At 40.3% G+C, this 17,560-nt stretch overlaps 1 protein-coding gene across 1 annotated transcript; it reads left to right on the top strand.

Annotated features, from left to right (window-relative positions):
* The first annotated feature begins 1,186 nt into the window (after nucleotides 1–1,186).
* On the top strand, nucleotides 1,187–16,246 carry LOC110464665 (repetin-like). The gene is made up of 2 exons (XM_021520002.1): nucleotides 1,187–1,267; nucleotides 14,297–16,246. Exons 1-2 carry the CDS (start codon nucleotides 1,187–1,189, stop codon nucleotides 16,244–16,246), a joined length of 2,031 nt encoding a protein of 676 aa, XP_021375677.1.
* The last annotated feature ends 1,314 nt before the right edge of the window (nucleotides 16,247–17,560 follow it).

Genomic DNA, 17,560 nt, shown 5'->3' with positions numbered 1-17,560 from the left:
TTCAGACATATTTCAAGTTTTGTTTTGGAAAGAGTGTCCACATTTGCGTAGATAATCTACAAGCTCTTTGTACAATTGATAAAACCGTGTTCCTATTCTCTGTTCACTTCGGGTGACACTGGGGCAAACATTGGAGTTCTGATAACCCAAGTTGTTCAGTTATGTTTCCTGGCTGTAGATTTAAGTGAGGTCCTCATTTCCGAAGGAATTGAGATGACCACCCCGATTTAGGATGGTATTGTCAATATCCATCATAGTATCATCAGCCAATGTTTTTGGTTCTGTATGGTCCTCTAGTGAACTAGGGCTGCCGATTTGGCTAATCACACCGTTGGCTGTAGCTTGGGGGGGGGGGAGGTTAGGGTCCGAATCCACAGCTTGAGGGGTAGGTTCCTAATCCACAGCTTGGGGGGTAGGATCCGAATCCACAGCTTGGGGGGTAGGGTCCGAATCCACCTTTTGTGGTGGTTGTGTTTTCTTGTTTTATTCTATCGGCTTGTTGTTATTTTGTTAAGTCCTTGTTAATTATAACCCTGTTAAGGTGTTGCGGGGCCAGGGTTTTGATGTTTTTTGCCGCCTCTAGCAGGATTTTTTTCTGCCTTTTGTTGTTAAGCACTATTTTAATGGGTCTGCACTTTTCCTTTGAACACTTTCCCAGGCGGAAGTGGACTGTGGTGTCGACATCGAGTAATCTGATGCTGATACAAAGGCTTTGAATATCTGTTTTATCTTTAACATTGGTTGCCTTCCTGTCGCTATCAGTTCCCTTTGGTACATTGAAAATAACAATATTAGTGTCTCTTCTCTGTCTGTCCTCTTATTCGCCACATCTTTCATCCACCATTTTGTTGACCTCTTTCTTGATGTTACCTAATATGTCAACTTTGGCTGACTCAATTATGGTGTCCATTTCCTTATTAGTTTTGATTTCAAACTTTGTTTCATGACAGCTCATCCTAGCTTCATTTACATCTTGTAATTTTTGGGGAGTACTATCAATTTTTTCCAGAGTGGGAATGGTGTTAGTGCAGCTGGTGCAGGTCCATCGAAGATTGTTGATTTTTAACCTGGATGATGTAGTTGTACACAGCCTCGTCAGTTTAAGAACATCCCAAACAATAATATATTTTACAGCCATCACATTCCATAGCCCTTTTTTAGTTGAATGTCACATTTGTTACAAAAGATGAGTTCTTCTCCTGATGCCTGTCTCAGCCTCTTACTTAGGTTTGCGATGATATCCTCATCGTTTGAGTTAGATGCACCGGTAAGTTGGAAACGGGGTTTAGGATTAGCTAAGCCATGCTTACTTTGACTTGTCAAGAATTGACAGTAACTTAATGGGAAAGCAAGGCAATCCTAGCTATAAACCAGCTACTGACAGTCTATAACAAAGTCAACAGTGTTCATTTTGAAATTCAGTTCCTCTTTCTAGTATTCTGAGTAGCCAATATTTAGCTATAAGTTCTGATGGGTGTATTCCGTCTGGTAACAGGTTGAAGTTGATGCTGTATCGAGTTGTCGAAAGTTGATTATGTTGTCGTTTTGTCGATCTCGATCTCTCCTTGTCAAATCTCGGTGATATAAAGCCGGTCATGGAGTTGAACTCCCTTACTACACTGTTGTAGGATTGCACAAGTGCATTGACTTCATGGTCATCATTCGGCTCTATTTGTGCATCCAGACGTGTGTAGTCACGAAGTCTGTTCCATTTTATCACCGAGATTGGTGGGGCCTCGATAAATACAATATAAAGATTACGGGCTTCCACTGCTTGTTTGACATTAGTGAACTGTTCTCGTGTTTTCGATATTAACAAGTCAGTTTCGTGGTCCTCATACCGGGAGAATATAAACTTTCCTTGCCTGATGGTGATGTCGCATGTCCCGTGCCAAAATAAGACTAGACCTTCAGACCCGAGACTACCCCGTTGGAGACTGCTTTTAATGAAATCCACTCCTTCAGATCCCCGTCTTCCGCTTTTAAATAACCATTTAATACTAGCATGGTCGACTCTAATGGTGCGGGAATTCTCCCTGAGATAGCGCCCTTTACTGTCCGAGAGGAGCAATAACTTTCTAGCAGGGCTAAATATAGTCTCCCCTTTCTTAGTAAGGTATTTCTCGAGTCTACGAGCTTCCTGAGAATATTAATTTGGAGGTGTAGAGTTGAAAGTGTAATTAGAATCTGCAATTGTTGACGGACGGCGGGAAGCTCAAACACTGGGATGAGCAATCACTCAGTATTACGAAATCGTGGGCCTATATTCACACAGAAACGGATCACACAATTTACCTATATCGCGCTACATGTTTGAAACTGTTTTGAAGGATATAACGTTGTTTCATTAGTCTGGAATCGACGATAGTATAGTCCCTTTCTGTTTTGATGTGTGCATCCCTAAACCAGCCCAGTATCAAGCAACATCTGGCCCATCCCTCTCTACGTTCCTTCTCCAAACAAACATTGGTCATTCCGTTCCTTCACTATCAACAAATTATATTGACAATAGATGATAACATATAAAAGGATTGTACAACAGGTTAAAATCCTATATAGGTCCTCTCACTTGGTGGTATATGGACACACCTGAAAATACTGTCAATAGTTAAATATGCGAAACACGTATTTGGCTATAGCACTTGAGACAAGGTAGAAAACATATAGCAACTCCTAATTTAACTGATGTTTTACTTCTTTAACATTCCGTTCCTTATTGTCTCTATTATACAGATTCTAGCTTAGAAATATGTCCTTATGAAATATGGTTATATTTTTAAGTACTTTATTTCTTGGAAGTGCAAGATATGTCTCTACACTTCAAGGCGTAAGTACGGAAGAGGTTTGTATGTGTGTTGTTTTTTATTTGTTTACCGTATGCTGCTCTGTATATATATATATATATATATATATAGAAAAAATAAGATTAACGACCGACTAAAAAACTAGCTGCTTTCACCCTTCACAGGGCTCTTCAGGTTTATTCAAAAGAACAACGTCGTGACGTCACAATTACATGTCATCACACTACAATAGTAACGTGACGTCACGATTGGTGGACAATTTGTCGTAAAATTTTACTGTGGCCTGTTGAGACTTGGTTTTAATATTTTGATTAGTTGGTCTTCTTTCGTTTCTCTTAAAATAGTGTCTGATGAAAATAGTTGATACAAAGGTAATACATTAAATTTCGTGACGTCACGTTACTATTGTAGTGTGATGACATGTAATTGTGACGTCACGACGTAGCAGCTAGTGTTTTAGTCGGTCGTTAATCTATTTTTTTTCTATATTTACTTCCTTCACATGGACATTTAATCCCTTTTTATTATATATAATATATATATATCTATATATATATAATAACTATATTTTCAATTAAAGTATATCAATACTATCTTCTTCTAATATGATGTATATGTGCATGTAACTGTTCTGTTTCACTGTGTCTTGAAAAAGGAGCGGATCGCTCCGAAAAGTTGACAATCTAAACTTGTCCACACTGTTGGAACTACTTCTTTGCCCCACATATATATATATATATATGCACAACTGTTGGGCTGTATAGCTTAACGTTATACGTTAATTTGATTATAGAGAGAAATAGACCACGACCATGTTTGTACAGACTATTCGCCATTTTCCCCGTGTCTGTACAAACTAGAATCGTTTTGTCACTCTCTGTACATACAATTATTGTTCCACCTCTCTCTTTATACTACCCCTCTCTAAGTCGACAGCCACCACCCAGTCTCTCCGTACAAACATCAGCTGAGCAGCCTCTCTATACAGACATTGTCCCTTCTCCAATCCCATAGAAACAGCAGCTGAACCACCTCTCTATACAGACATTGCCCCTTCACCAATCCCATACAAACAGCAGATGAACCGCCTCTCTATACAGACATTGCTCCTTCACCAATCCCATACAAACAGCAGCTGAACCGCCTCTCTATACAGACATTGCCCCTTCACCAATCCCATACAAAGAGCAGCTGGACCGCCTCTCTATACAGACACTGTCCCTTCTCCAATCCAATACAAACAGCAGCTGAACCGCCTCTCTATATACATTGCCCCTTCACCAATCCCATACAAACAGCAGCTGAACCGCCTCTCTATACAGACATTGCCCCCTCATCAATCCCATACAAACAACAGCTAAACCGTCTCTCTATACAGACATTGCCCCTTCACCAATCCCATACAAACAGCAGCTGAACCGCCTCTCTATACAGACACTGTCCCTTCTCCAATCCCATACAAACAGAAGCTGAACCGCCTCTCTATACAGACATTGCCCCCTCATCAATCCCATACAAACAACAGCTAAACCGCCTCTCTATACAGACATTGCCCCGTCTCCAATCCCATACAAACAGCAGCTGAACCACCTCTCTATACAGACATTGTCCCTTCTTCAATCCCATACAAACAGCAGCTGAACCGCCTCTCTATACAGACATTGCCCCTTCTCCAATCCCATACAAACAGCAGCTGAACCGCCTCTCTATACAGACATTGCCCCTTCACCAATCCCATACAAACAGCAGCTGAACCGCCTCTCTATACAGACATTGCCCCTTCACCAATCCCATACAAACAGCAGCTGAACCGCCTCTCTATACAGACATTGCCCCTTCACCAATCCCATACAAACAGCAGCTGAACCGCCTCTCTATACAGACATTGCCCCTTCACCAATCCCATACAAACAGCAGCTGAACCGCCTCTCTATACAGACATTGCCCCTTCACCAATCCCATACAAACAGCAGCTGAACCGCCTCTCTATACAGACATTGCCCCTTCACCAATCCCATACAAACAGCAGCTGAACCGCCTCTCTATACAGACATTGCCCCTTCACCAATCCCATACAAACAGCAGCTGAACCGCCTCTCTATACAGACATTGCCCCTTCACCAATCCCATACAAACAGCAGCTGAACCGCCTCTCTATACAGACATTGCCCCTTCACCAATCCCATACAAACAGCAGCTGAACCGCCTCTCTATACAGACATTGCCCCTTCACCAATCCCATACAAACAGCAGCTGAACCGCCTCTCTATACAGACATTGCCCCTTCACCAATCCCATACAAACAGCAGCTGAACCGCCTCTCTATACAGACATTGCCCCTTCACCAATCCCATACAAACAGCAGCTGAACCGCCTCTCTATACAGACATTGCCCCTTCACCAATCCCATACAAACAGCAGCTGAACCGCCTCTCTATACAGACATTGCCCCTTCACCAATCCCATACAAACAGCAGCTGAACCGCCTCTCTATACAGACATTGCCCCTTCACCAATCCCATACAAACAGCAGCTGAACCGCCTCTCTATACAGACATTGCCCCTTCACCAATCCCATACAAACAGCAGCTGAACCGCCTCTCTATACAGACATTGCCCCTTCACCAATCCCATACAAACAGCAGCTGAACCGCCTCTCTATACAGACATTGCCCCTTCACCAATCCCATACAAACAGCAGCTGAACCGCCTCTCTATACAGACATTGCCCCTTCACCAATCCCATACAAACAGCAGCTGAACCGCCTCTCTATACAGACATTGCCCCTTCACCAATCCCATACAAACAGCAGCTGAACCGCCTCTCTATACAGACATTGCCCCTTCACCAATCCCATACAAACAGCAGCTGAACCGCCTCTCTATACAGACATTGCCCCTTCACCAATCCCATACAAACAGCAGCTGAACCGCCTCTCTATACAGACATTGCCCCTTCACCAATCCCATACAAACAGCAGCTGAACCGCCTCTCTATACAGACATTGCCCCTTCACCAATCCCATACAAACAGCAGCTGAACCGCCTCTCTATACAGACATTGCCCCTTCACCAATCCCATACAAACAGCAGCTGAACCGCCTCTCTATACAGACATTGCCCCTTCTCCAATCCCATACAAACATCAGCTGAACCGCCTCTCTATACAGACATTGTCCCTTCTCCAATCCCATACAAATAGCAGCTGAACCGCCTCTCTATACAGACATTGCCCCTTCTCCAATCCCATACAAACAGCAGCTGAACCGCCTCTCTATACAGACATTGTCCCTTCTCCAATCCCATTCACAAATCAATTGTCGTGCACCTTTATGTGCACACACTGACTATACTGCGTATTTATATATCCGCACTGACCTTCCCATTCCCCGCCCCTCTTTCTGTACAAACATTGCTCTTAATGCTCTATCCCTGTTTGTATGTCGTCTCATTCTATGGATTTCCTCCATCTTCACTGTTTCCTCCTCTGTGTACTGCAATTAGGTAACGATACCTTTAAAATCGTAAGCGGCTTCCAATACACGACCTGCCAAATGGATCATTTCACTGTTGAGGTCACACATTTGTGACGTGTCAGTTATAACCTTCAGACTCCTATGTTTCTTAAATAAAGAAGATAGTTTATGCCATGCGTAATAGTGATTCCAAACCCCAAAGCCTCTCTAGAGGTGTCTGTTGGATTTGAGAGGCTAACGTTTTTTGTGGAGATGTGCGGTATGTATATTGGGTACTGGGGTGGTTGAGTGACGCTTGAATCCCCTGCCGTTGACCTGTGAGGATTGTGAACAGATACATTTTGCATGGACATGCTTCATCAACGCCAACTGATGGTTTCGACAGTGTCCGCCAATCGCGATATCAGGGAGACAGTGAAGTAGGTCACACCCCTGTAAGATCTGACCCTTAATCGTATCACGAACTCCTTCGACTACGTTTCAAAAATAGTTTTATTGCCTTCCTATATATAAACGAAGTATTTCAGCAGACGTAGGTTGGTATTTTTTCATTCCGAAAGACGATGTTTTTATATATGTTATAATTATCGTCATAGCGAATCGGCGAGGTTTGGGGTCAGTTAAATGAGCGAAAGACACGTCCCCGAACAGCGTCGTCTTAGGAACATGCACAAACACTGTATCGCCATGTACTCGTGGGTGGCGGCGGCGTCGACGGGACTCCCTATCGATACAGTGTGTTTAGGAAATTATAGACAATACGTCTGGTAGACAAGCCCACATCCGGGCGGTTTCCCGAGATATACAAATAAATCAGTTTTTGTTTTATGATTGTATATATAGTTCAGTCAATACAGCACTTCATCTAAATGACTTCAGCATATATACCGGCGAATTAATAACCCGGACTTGTGACGCTGGTGCTTGGTGGCATAGCTCACATCCACGGCCAATCCGTCGACTGGGTTGACATTTCATTTGCCCCACGGGTTGATGGTCCTGAAGGATATTTCAGTAATTAATTAGCGAATAGAATTTGATTCCGTTTAATGATCAACTTGGAATGCTTCATTAAGTGCAAGACTCTGACAGAAACTCGATGCCGGAAGTCTAGGAAAGGGCGCGATTATTAACATTGCATAACAAATGAAATGACTCTGATATCGATGACGTAATGTACACGTTATATGCCACCAAGAGAAAAATTAATGTTGGCGGTAACCCATTACAGTTAGTTCTGTGTTATTGGTTACGGTATTGAGTGCAGGACAATGTCAATAGTTAGACATGGCTTTAACACAAGACAATAATACACAGACACAGGTGCTTGGCGACGACCAATACCGCTGTAAACACGTCTGTTGTGACAGGCAGGTATCATCATCGTTATTAAATAACATATAGACCTCATAATGGGATACTTTTTACATAATTACAACTATTCGAAAATATAAACTAACACACAAAACAAACAAGCACATTCCAAGGATTATTTCTCTTTGATGATACAGTGTACCCTTTACATTAACAAGCATTCAAGTTGAAGTCAGATCCGTAATGATCAGGATAACTACGAATGTTTTAGTAAATGATGATCCTACAACACGCTGGTGTTGCTGATCAATTTAGTTAAGTCCGAGGCTTTAGGTTAGTTTGTCAGCAATACCAATGTGGTTATTGGAGCATAACCCCGTTTATTAAAACATTCATTACTTAGATTTACATTTGTGCATAGTACTGATCCTTTATTGTGTTATTTCACATTCCTAATGTCAGTTTGTGAAGTTCCCTGAACAGCAAAGTCGGTGTTGTCACAATAGTGGTCGTATGACCAAATGGTGTATGAGTCTTACAACACGTATATCGTGATCTCTAGATGTAAATATGTCGTCACTGATTCCAAGTCGGCGACGTCAAACATTTGGTGATCAAAAGTCACATTGGTACAAGAATACGTGCCGGCCGCAATCCAGACATGACACTTTAGTTCGCCAAACCGACAGCTAGAGCAAAACAATGGCAGAAAATTCGAGTCGGGTACGGATACTGTCACGGGGGATCTATTGTTCTATCATTTCAATCAGCGCAAAGAGTGTCACATTAAAAACCCTACACAGAATATATGTTCTGGGTTCAGATTTATTATCACACCCGAATTAAAGACATGTGTGGAATCATATATCATAAGTTCTAATTTTTATGCAAGATACATGGTTTGCATATACAAAAAGGGACAGATAAGAATTGTTTTTATCTGGTTGTGCCCACATAAGAAGTACAATGAAAAGCGATTCATGCATTAAGACCGTGTTTCAATGACGTCAGCTTAACATGAGACGTATCCTTGCCTAAGATGTATGTTCAGATCGAGATCATTTATTTTGTTAACATATACACAACATGCGATATGCTAATACATGTATTAACACACATTTCTGACCAGATGACCGACGCTATTAGAATCTGACATGTAGGTGTACACATGTTACAAGTGATCGCAAACCTGCAATGTTGAGATTAAATTGACGAAACGACCGAATGGTACACTAAATGTTCACTGAGTAAAGCTTTCTACAATTTCTAACTAAATTAATAAATTTGTATTCTCTAGTAAATATTTAACACATTGTAGCACTAGGCCGTTAAACATATGAACTGACTTTGTGTGTTGTTGCTGCCAGTGTAAATGATGCAGCATATTCCTTGAATTTCATAGTTTCAGAACGCCCTTGGGGTTTACGCGTGACCTTTGTATATTGTCGTTCTGTCTTTGGTAAAAACGCAATAAACAAATGCTGGACAGCCGAACACTTACATGTACCCCCAGGATTGTGATGTACATGTCACTCCACCAAGGTAACATTTTATTGTTTCCATGCTCGAAATAACATGTCAATACTCTACACGTGGTGTATTCCGTTACAGGCGCGCATGCGTGCTTTTACGCGATTTCATAGGGATAATGAACCCTGAACATAAAATCAGAAATCCATTTATAGCATAAAGTTCAAAAGATTTATTTTGTGATACAACTGCAAAAGATCAGTTAATATCTATTATAATAAGTGCAATAATAATTAATTGAAAACATAACTATTTCCAACGCCGACGTCAGTTTGCAGACTTGCTTGGTGGCGATCAAAGTCCAGAGGCCAAGTATGCAAAATACGTCATGATGTCATAGTGCCTGTGGGGAAAGTATGAGAGAAAACCCCGCTTTTCCTAAGGTCACTTGACGACTTTTTAAATATTCTTTGATGATGGCACGGTGCGCTGGATGTACTTTTTTTCGGCAGGAAAGTGTGAGAGAAAAAATATCAATAACTCCAGTGTTGAAAAGAAAGAAATCTCATCACGCGGAATGATATTTAAGCATTGAACTGTTTTTGTATGGTATTTATGATCTATTTGAATGACACAGCTTTGCAAGCAAACAACATAATGCGCGTTGCAAAGCTGTGTCATTCAAATATATCATAAATACCATACAAAAACAGTTCAATACTTATATTTACGTTTTCTCTGCCCCTTTTGTTCTTTTTTAACTGATAATTTATATTTAAAATTAAAAATGCGCGCCTTATCGACAGTCCACACATTTTCGTTCAATAGTTTGAACAGCGTATTGTCGCGTGATGATTGGCAAACAAAGCAGTATTTTGAAATTTGAACAAACACTTCAATTTTATTCCACTATTCAGTATCAATACAATTGCGTATGATATGTCTATAGGGTGATTTAAGTTTATCAAAAGAACTCTGAGCTGAAAGTTAGATTTGAAATTGTTTCGATTTTCGCCGGAACAAATTCGCGCATGGACAAATACAGTGAACACCGTAAATCCGACCTTGCCCTCCACGAGGGAGTTCTTTTTGGAAGTTAATTCGAACTTTTCTCTTTGCTCATTTTGTGAAGAATCCAGGCGTGAATGTATTTGTTGATTGTATGGGAACCTGACAACTGTCGGTAGATTCTATAACAGACTCGTTATTTGACATGTCGTCGGAAACTGAAGAACCGTGGATGCGAGACGCATGCAACTGATAGCGTTTGAAATGAGTGATCTTGCGACGGAGCACAGGTTCGTTACAAATGTCTGAAATGTGTATGTGTGCTGTGACTCATATCAGTAGGTCTGTAACATATGTGTCAGTAGGTCTATAGAATATGTGTATTTCAGACATTTGTAACGAACCCCTGTTGGTCAGTGCAGTGTAACAGACGATATTTCTGATAAATTGCATGAGCGTTACAATTGTTTCCATTGCCGGCATTGGTGATTTCAACCGATGTGCATTTTGTACGGTATTGCAGACCTTGGTCTTGTTTTCGTTGTAATAAAAGTGTTTTTTTTTATTATTTTTTTTTATTATTTTGCACATAAATTTATTATGACATTGTCAAATCTCACAATGCCCAGTGATATTTCAGCAGCCATCATGTTTAATCATATTGGATATTGTAGTTCCGGTCAGTGTTGTATTAATACGCTAAGAATTGTGTCTCGTGATGCATGGTAATTAAAGTCCCATCAATTACACAGCTTTCAAAGAGGCTATATAGTGACAATGCCATGTAGATGTAAATATTTAAAGTTTAGTACACAGCAAAGCCCCATGTTGAGAGTTATCCTTGAGTTGTGCCGTCTACATCACACGATGGGGGTGGGTGGGTGGAGGGGTGGGGGTGTAGATTCTATTACTCTACGATGACATACTGTTTCCTGATTGTACTATAGTATTTAGTGAACATGTGTTATATTTCTAGTAATTTATCTTGTCTGATGTGGTTTGTAGCCTAATGACATGATTGAACTGAAACTGAGAAATGATATCAAAATGAATTGCCCCTTGAGAGGTCGTTTTTACGAAATGTTGAGTTTTGGTGAGAGTTGACAAACTCGAAAAGTGCGTCTGTGGTGATATTTTAAAGTTAAGTTGAATGGAAGCGGTGATTTAGTATAAAAACACGTATTATACATACATGTGCATGTACTTTACCACTAAGATGATATCATTTGATCTTGAAAATGTTTCCGATTCGCCATTAAGTGACGACAGCCTTTAGCCCCTGAAACATATTCAGGGTAGGATTTATAGCCGACACGTTTTCCTCTAAGAGTGTGAAGGTGAAGAGCGTAGTACTTGTATTTAACGTTGATGTACTTCGTTATACAACCTACCAGCAGCATGACAAATCCATCACCATGGGTTGTCAGTGGGAGAATTTTCGAGAAACAATTGTGAACGACTCGAGAATGGAATTTCCCTTTGGTCTGCTCGCGCCCGATGACGTCGTTAAACCGGGAATAATATCCACACAAAGCTTAAGGTGTTCCACGTAAGACAATTGTCCGTGAAAAGTATTATGAGGTTGGCAACACCATTTTAGGCGTCAGTTTTAGCATGGATAAGCTAATGACAATACTATTGTTTTAAAAATATATTTCTACATTGGTTAAATGTTCATGGTATTCCTCTGTGCAGAATTTGAACCTCTAGACATTTGTTTGCATACGTTGACTATTTTATGATTGAGGAACTATAACTATATAAGGCAGCAGTATATGAATAAAAGCAGTTAATTACACATGTATTGGATTTCAGTTTTTATCACGTACTAGAGATGAGAAAATTGTTCAAAATTGAAAAAGAAAATCATTGAAAACACAATGTGATCATCTGTAAATCCCATATTTGTATACATAATTGATAAGGTGATACATGTATCACGATCTAAATTTTATTTTATTTTATATCATGTTTTGAAACAAAGCAGAACCCAGTTCAGATCTTTGTGTTCACATTGTACATGATGATATTTACATAGGTGTCCCGAACGGACTGATCCAAGACACGCTTACATTAAAATATAGATATTTACATTTTTAGTCACCCCTACTTTGATAGGTTATGCATCAACATGTACTTGATTTTATCCATTACTAATCACGTTTTCGCGGTTTTTGACTGACTACATTGCTGCTGTTTCACAGCTTACAGTTTATGTGAACCAACGGCACCAATGGGCCATGGACCAACCAGGACCTGCAGTGCCGGGAAAATCACATTTCAATTTGGGAAAACATAAAGCAAGTCTCCATAGTCGAGATTAACTATCCACAACTTTAATAGACATACAAAGTAGCATGTACGTGACAGCCATGCCTCTTTTATTGTAACAAATTACATCCCTGCGAACGTTGTATTGCAGTATCTTTCCTTCCTTATAAAGAACATTATTAGACTGAATTTGCTCAGTGCTGTAGATGAGAGTTACGGTTGAAGTGAAATTATTAAATAAAAAGACTCTACAAACTAGGTCCAATACAGATGAATGTGTTTAACTAGAACAAAGAAGAGTTAAAATCATGTCCGGTTATATCATAGGTTATCGCAATACTGAACGCCAGATCAATAAGAATGTCCTTTGTAATCCAAGTTAGCTACTAATATATCGCAATTTGAAGGTACAAAAATACCAAAGCCGATTTCTGTTTTAATGGTTTACCTAGTGGAGCCAAACACATACGATTTTGGCAACTTCTAAATCATCCTGCTGTTTTGCTTTTATATTGTAACTAAAAAACAAACCGTTACACCAAGCTGCCTAGTTCGAGCCTAAAATATATCGAAACAAAACTTCTTTATATCATCACTACACTGAGCCATGTTTCAGAAATAGATTCAAAAAAACGATTCCATGACATTCGCTTAATAGAAAACCATATAGATGTCGACATTTTCACAAGACTATTTCGACAACTGAAGATCAAATAGTCGGTCTGGATTAACTTAACCATCACCAGAGAGCAGGGAAGACATTTTAGTAAAAACTGAGGATACACAAATTCGGAGGAGAGAACGTGCCCACACTGCGCAGCTCACCTGGGGTTCGGCTTTAAATCGATAAAGCACAACTCCATAATCAACAGGCATTCACACAAATTATAAAAACAACTGTGATAATATCGTTTGTTGATACACAGCGAGTCAGACAAATAGATAAAATAAAAATAGCAGTTGTCTAAAGACGCGGCGCAACAATAAAATATATCAATCCGAGCACGCTGAAGACCTAGACTAAGACACTGATGTTACAACTGTGACGTTCACCTATGATAAACTATCGTTACTTCAATAACATTGTTATGTATGTGTACAGCTTATGAATAGGGCTTGGCGAGTTGATGAGAGAGGCATGGGAGACAGGGTGAATCACGTAGAGACTGGATCGGTTAGGAAAATAATGGAAAGTACAGAAAAAAGAGACAATATAAGTGCCGACAGTTATGTGTAGTTCGGAAATGTAATGAGATCAGTCTCGAGGCGTATTTATACAACGGTTTGTGTGACTAGACCGATTACCATAGAATGTCAAGCACTGCGGAGCTTTGCGCCATTTCATAAAGACAAGCTCATTTCGATATTCGGTGAAGTCTTCATTTTCAAACAAATATGTATATTTCGAGTAATTACGTAAAGCTTTGGGGATGTTTAGAACTCAGAAAAACAGAATCCTCACACAAAGGCGAACATGTAAATGTCTTTATGTGGTGAACGGATCTGCATAACGTTTGTTTTCCGTCTGACGTTATTGTCAACACAGCGTGTGAAATTTGAAGAGCCGTTTAGTAAAACACTTTTAAACCGTACAACGGGATATTTACATTGGTATTCCTCAGACCATTTCGTTTTACGGGATAAATACACTGTGCTCTACTGAACTTTATCCTTCGACCAAAGCCCCAGTAAACCCAGTTTAACCCTCAATAGTTGTATTATCATCAGTAATAAACGGGCTCATTTTACAGGTCTGAAAGATCACATTACCAGGCAATACAAAGGACATTTGAGGGGTCCCATTACCAGGCAATACAAAGGACATTTGAGGGTTACCATTACCAGGCAATACAAAGGACATTTGAGGGTTACCATTACCAGAAAATACAAAGGACATTTGAGGGGTCCCATTACCAGGCAATATAAAGGACATTTGAGGGTTACCATTACCAGGCAATACAAAGGACATTTGAGGGTTACCATTACCAGGCAATACAAAGGACATTTGAGGGTTACCATTACCAGGCAATACAAAGGACATTTGAGGGTTACCATTACCAGGCAATACAAAGGACATTTGAGGGTTACCATTACCAGGCAATACAAAGGACATTTGAGGGTTACCATTACCAGGCAATACAAAGGACATTTGAGGGTTACCATTACCAGGCAATACAAAGGACATTTGAGGGTTCCCATTACCAGGCAATACAAAGGACATTTGAGGGTTACCATTACCAGGCAATACAAAGGACATTTGAGGGTTACCATTACCAGAGAATACAAAGGACATTTGAGGGTTCCCATTACCAGGCAATACAAAGGACATTTGAGGGTTACCATTACCAGGCAATACAAAGGACATTTGAGGGTTACCATTACCAGAGAATACAAAGGACATTTGAGGGTTCCCATTACCAGGCAATACAAAGGACATTTGAGGGTTACCATTACCAGGCAATACAAAGGACATTTGAGGGTTACCATTACCAGAGAATACAAAGGACATTTGAGGGTTCCCATTACCAGGCAATACAAAGGACATTTGAGGGTTCCCATTACCAGGCAATACAAAGGACATTTGAGGGTTACCATTACCAGGCAATACAAAGGACATTTGAGGGTTACCATTACCAGAGAATACAAAGGACATTTGAGGGTTCCCATTACCAGGCAATACAAAGGACATTTGAGGGTTACCATTACCAGGCAATACAAAGGACATTTGAGGGTTACCATTACCAGAGAATACAAAGGACATTTGAGGGTTCCCATTACCAGGCAATACAAAGGACATTTGAGGGTTACCATTACCAGGCAATACAAAGGACATTTGAGGGTTACCATTACCAGAGAATACAAAGGACATTTGAGGGTTCCCATTACCAGGCAATACAAAGGACATTTGAGGGTTACCATTACCAGGCAATACAAAGGACATTTGAGGGTTACCATTACCAGAGAATACAAAGGACATTTGAGGGTTCCCATTACCAGGCAATACAAAGGACATTTGAGGGTTCCCATTACCAGGCAATACAAAGGACATTTGAGGGTTACCATTACCAGGCAATACAAAGGACATTTGAGGGTTACCATTACCAGAGAATACAAAGGACATTTGAGGGTTCCCATTACCAGGCAATACAAAGGACATTTGAGGGTTACCATTACCAGGCAATACAAAGGACATTTGAGGGTTACCATTACCAGAGAATACAAAGGACATTTGAGGGTTCCCATTACCAGGCAATACAAAGGACATTTGAGGGTTACCATTACCAGGCAATACAAAGGACATTTGAGGGTTACCATTACCAGAGAATACAAAGGACATTTGAGGGTTCCCATTACCAGGCAATACAAAGGACATTTGAGGGTTCCCATTACCAGGCAATACAAAGGACATTTGAGGGTTACCATTACCAGGCAATACAAAGGACATTTGAGGGTTACCATTACCAGAGAATACAAAGGACATTTGAGGGTTCCCATTACCAGGCAATACAAAGGACATTTGAGGGTTCCCATTACCAGGCAATACAAAGGACATTTGAGGGTTACCATTACCAGAGAATACAAAGGACATTTGAGGGTTCCCATTACCAGGCAATACAAAGGACATTTGAGGGGTCCCATTACCAGGCAATACAAAGGACATTTGAGGGGTCCCATTACCAGGCAATACAAAGGACATTTGAGGGGTCCCATTACCAGGCAATACAAAGGACATTTGAGGGGTCCTATTACCAGGCAATACAAAGGACATTTGAGGGTTACCATTACCAGGCAATACAAAGGACATTTGAGGGGTCCCATTACCCGGCAATACAAAGGACATTTGAGGGTTCCCATTACCAGGCAATACAAAGGACATTTGAGCGTTCCAGGGCAGCAATATAGGACCTCTGTTTGTCACTGCGTAGGCAAAATCAAATCAGGGTTGTGCGATTTGAGTTTACCCTTTTTGTAGCTAGGTCTCGCGAGATATGTTTATGACTGTATGTAGAGATTAACCTCGTCCATGTTTCGGAACCATGTTTATAGTGTGCACTGTGTTTTTAACGGTCATCCCTCCTTCGCACTTCTACAAGATAAAGCCATAATGACCCACAAAATTCTAATTTGAATTGGACGAAAAAAAGAATGTTACAAGATATAAATCTGATTGGCAGAGGAGACGCTGTCACTGAACACTTATCGTCAAAAAGCAATGTTGTAGTAACGGACGTTGTTTGGCACTGTTTTCAAAACTGTGTAATTTTTTTAAACCTACTTTTTGAATGCAACATGTAACATGGTGGAAGCACTAACGATACGTGTACGATTACGTTATAGTAAGTCGTTACGTATATCCGTTTTGCAGTATTAGATTCTCTTTCGTACCGCTTACTGTATTTTCTCAAATATCGGGTTGACTCAGTCTCGGTTAGATTCTCAGATATTGGGTTGACTCTCTCTGTCAAATTAGCTTCTGTAACCTTCACTGTATATTTCGATTGGGTTGTTAATGCTACCTGTAACACGGACGTTTTCCTGTTCTGATTAAATGTTTATTGAGTATGGGGTTAAACTAGCCTTTGCCAGATTATTTGTACTATTTTCTATGTTTTCTCAGACATATGAGTTGACATATGCTTTTTCGGATTATTGACTGTATCGGAGTTGCACAGACTCCATCAAGCTATTTTTAAATCTGTTTATTTTGGAGATATAGGGTTGACATAGCCTTTTTTTGGCAATCGTCTGTATCGTATTTACACAGACTCCATAAAACTATCTCCTGGCATTTTTGCTGTGTGTTCTTGGATATCGGGTTGACATAGTCTATATTGGGCTGTGTTGTATTGACACAGACTCCATCATCATGCGATCTCCTGGTATGTTTACATTTTTTCAACGCTTATGAGTTGTCATGTGCTCTATTAACTATCTCCTAGCTTGTTTAATGCACTCTCCCGAGCATTTGGCGGTCGGCCTAGCTGAAACTTAGATGACTCTTACTTTTCACAAACGTGTGTTTGACCTCGAAAAACTAAACAGACAATTAAAGCAAAGCAGAATCACAAAAGACAAACACGTGTCCTCGAGAATCTTTTAGGAACGCCATGGACAAACACAATAGCACTCGAAAGCTCTGATACACTTTTCCGGTACATGACTGTTCCCGCGGAATCAGGAACAGTGACGTCACTCCTCATTTTTCATGATAGTGTC

Source organism: Mizuhopecten yessoensis, unplaced genomic scaffold (assembly GCF_002113885.1).
Source record: "Mizuhopecten yessoensis strain PY_sf001 unplaced genomic scaffold, ASM211388v2 scaffold11019, whole genome shotgun sequence".
In the NCBI taxonomy this organism is placed as follows: domain Eukaryota; kingdom Metazoa; phylum Mollusca; class Bivalvia; order Pectinida; family Pectinidae; genus Mizuhopecten; species Mizuhopecten yessoensis.
The sequence above is the reverse complement of the archived record's forward strand: the minus strand, read 5'-3'. Positions and strand labels throughout refer to the sequence as shown.

What these genes read in the sequence shown, in the direction of transcription:
- LOC110464665 (XM_021520002.1), top strand. Translation starts at nt 1,187, where the DNA reads ATGAGTTCTTCTCCTGATGCCTGTCTCAGCCTCTTACTTAGGTTTGCG. An exon ending in CGTTTGAGTTAGATGCACCG is followed by an intron (nt 1,268 to 14,296) that starts GTAAGTTGGAAA and finishes TACCATTACCAG; the next exon opens with GCAATACAAAGGACATTTGA.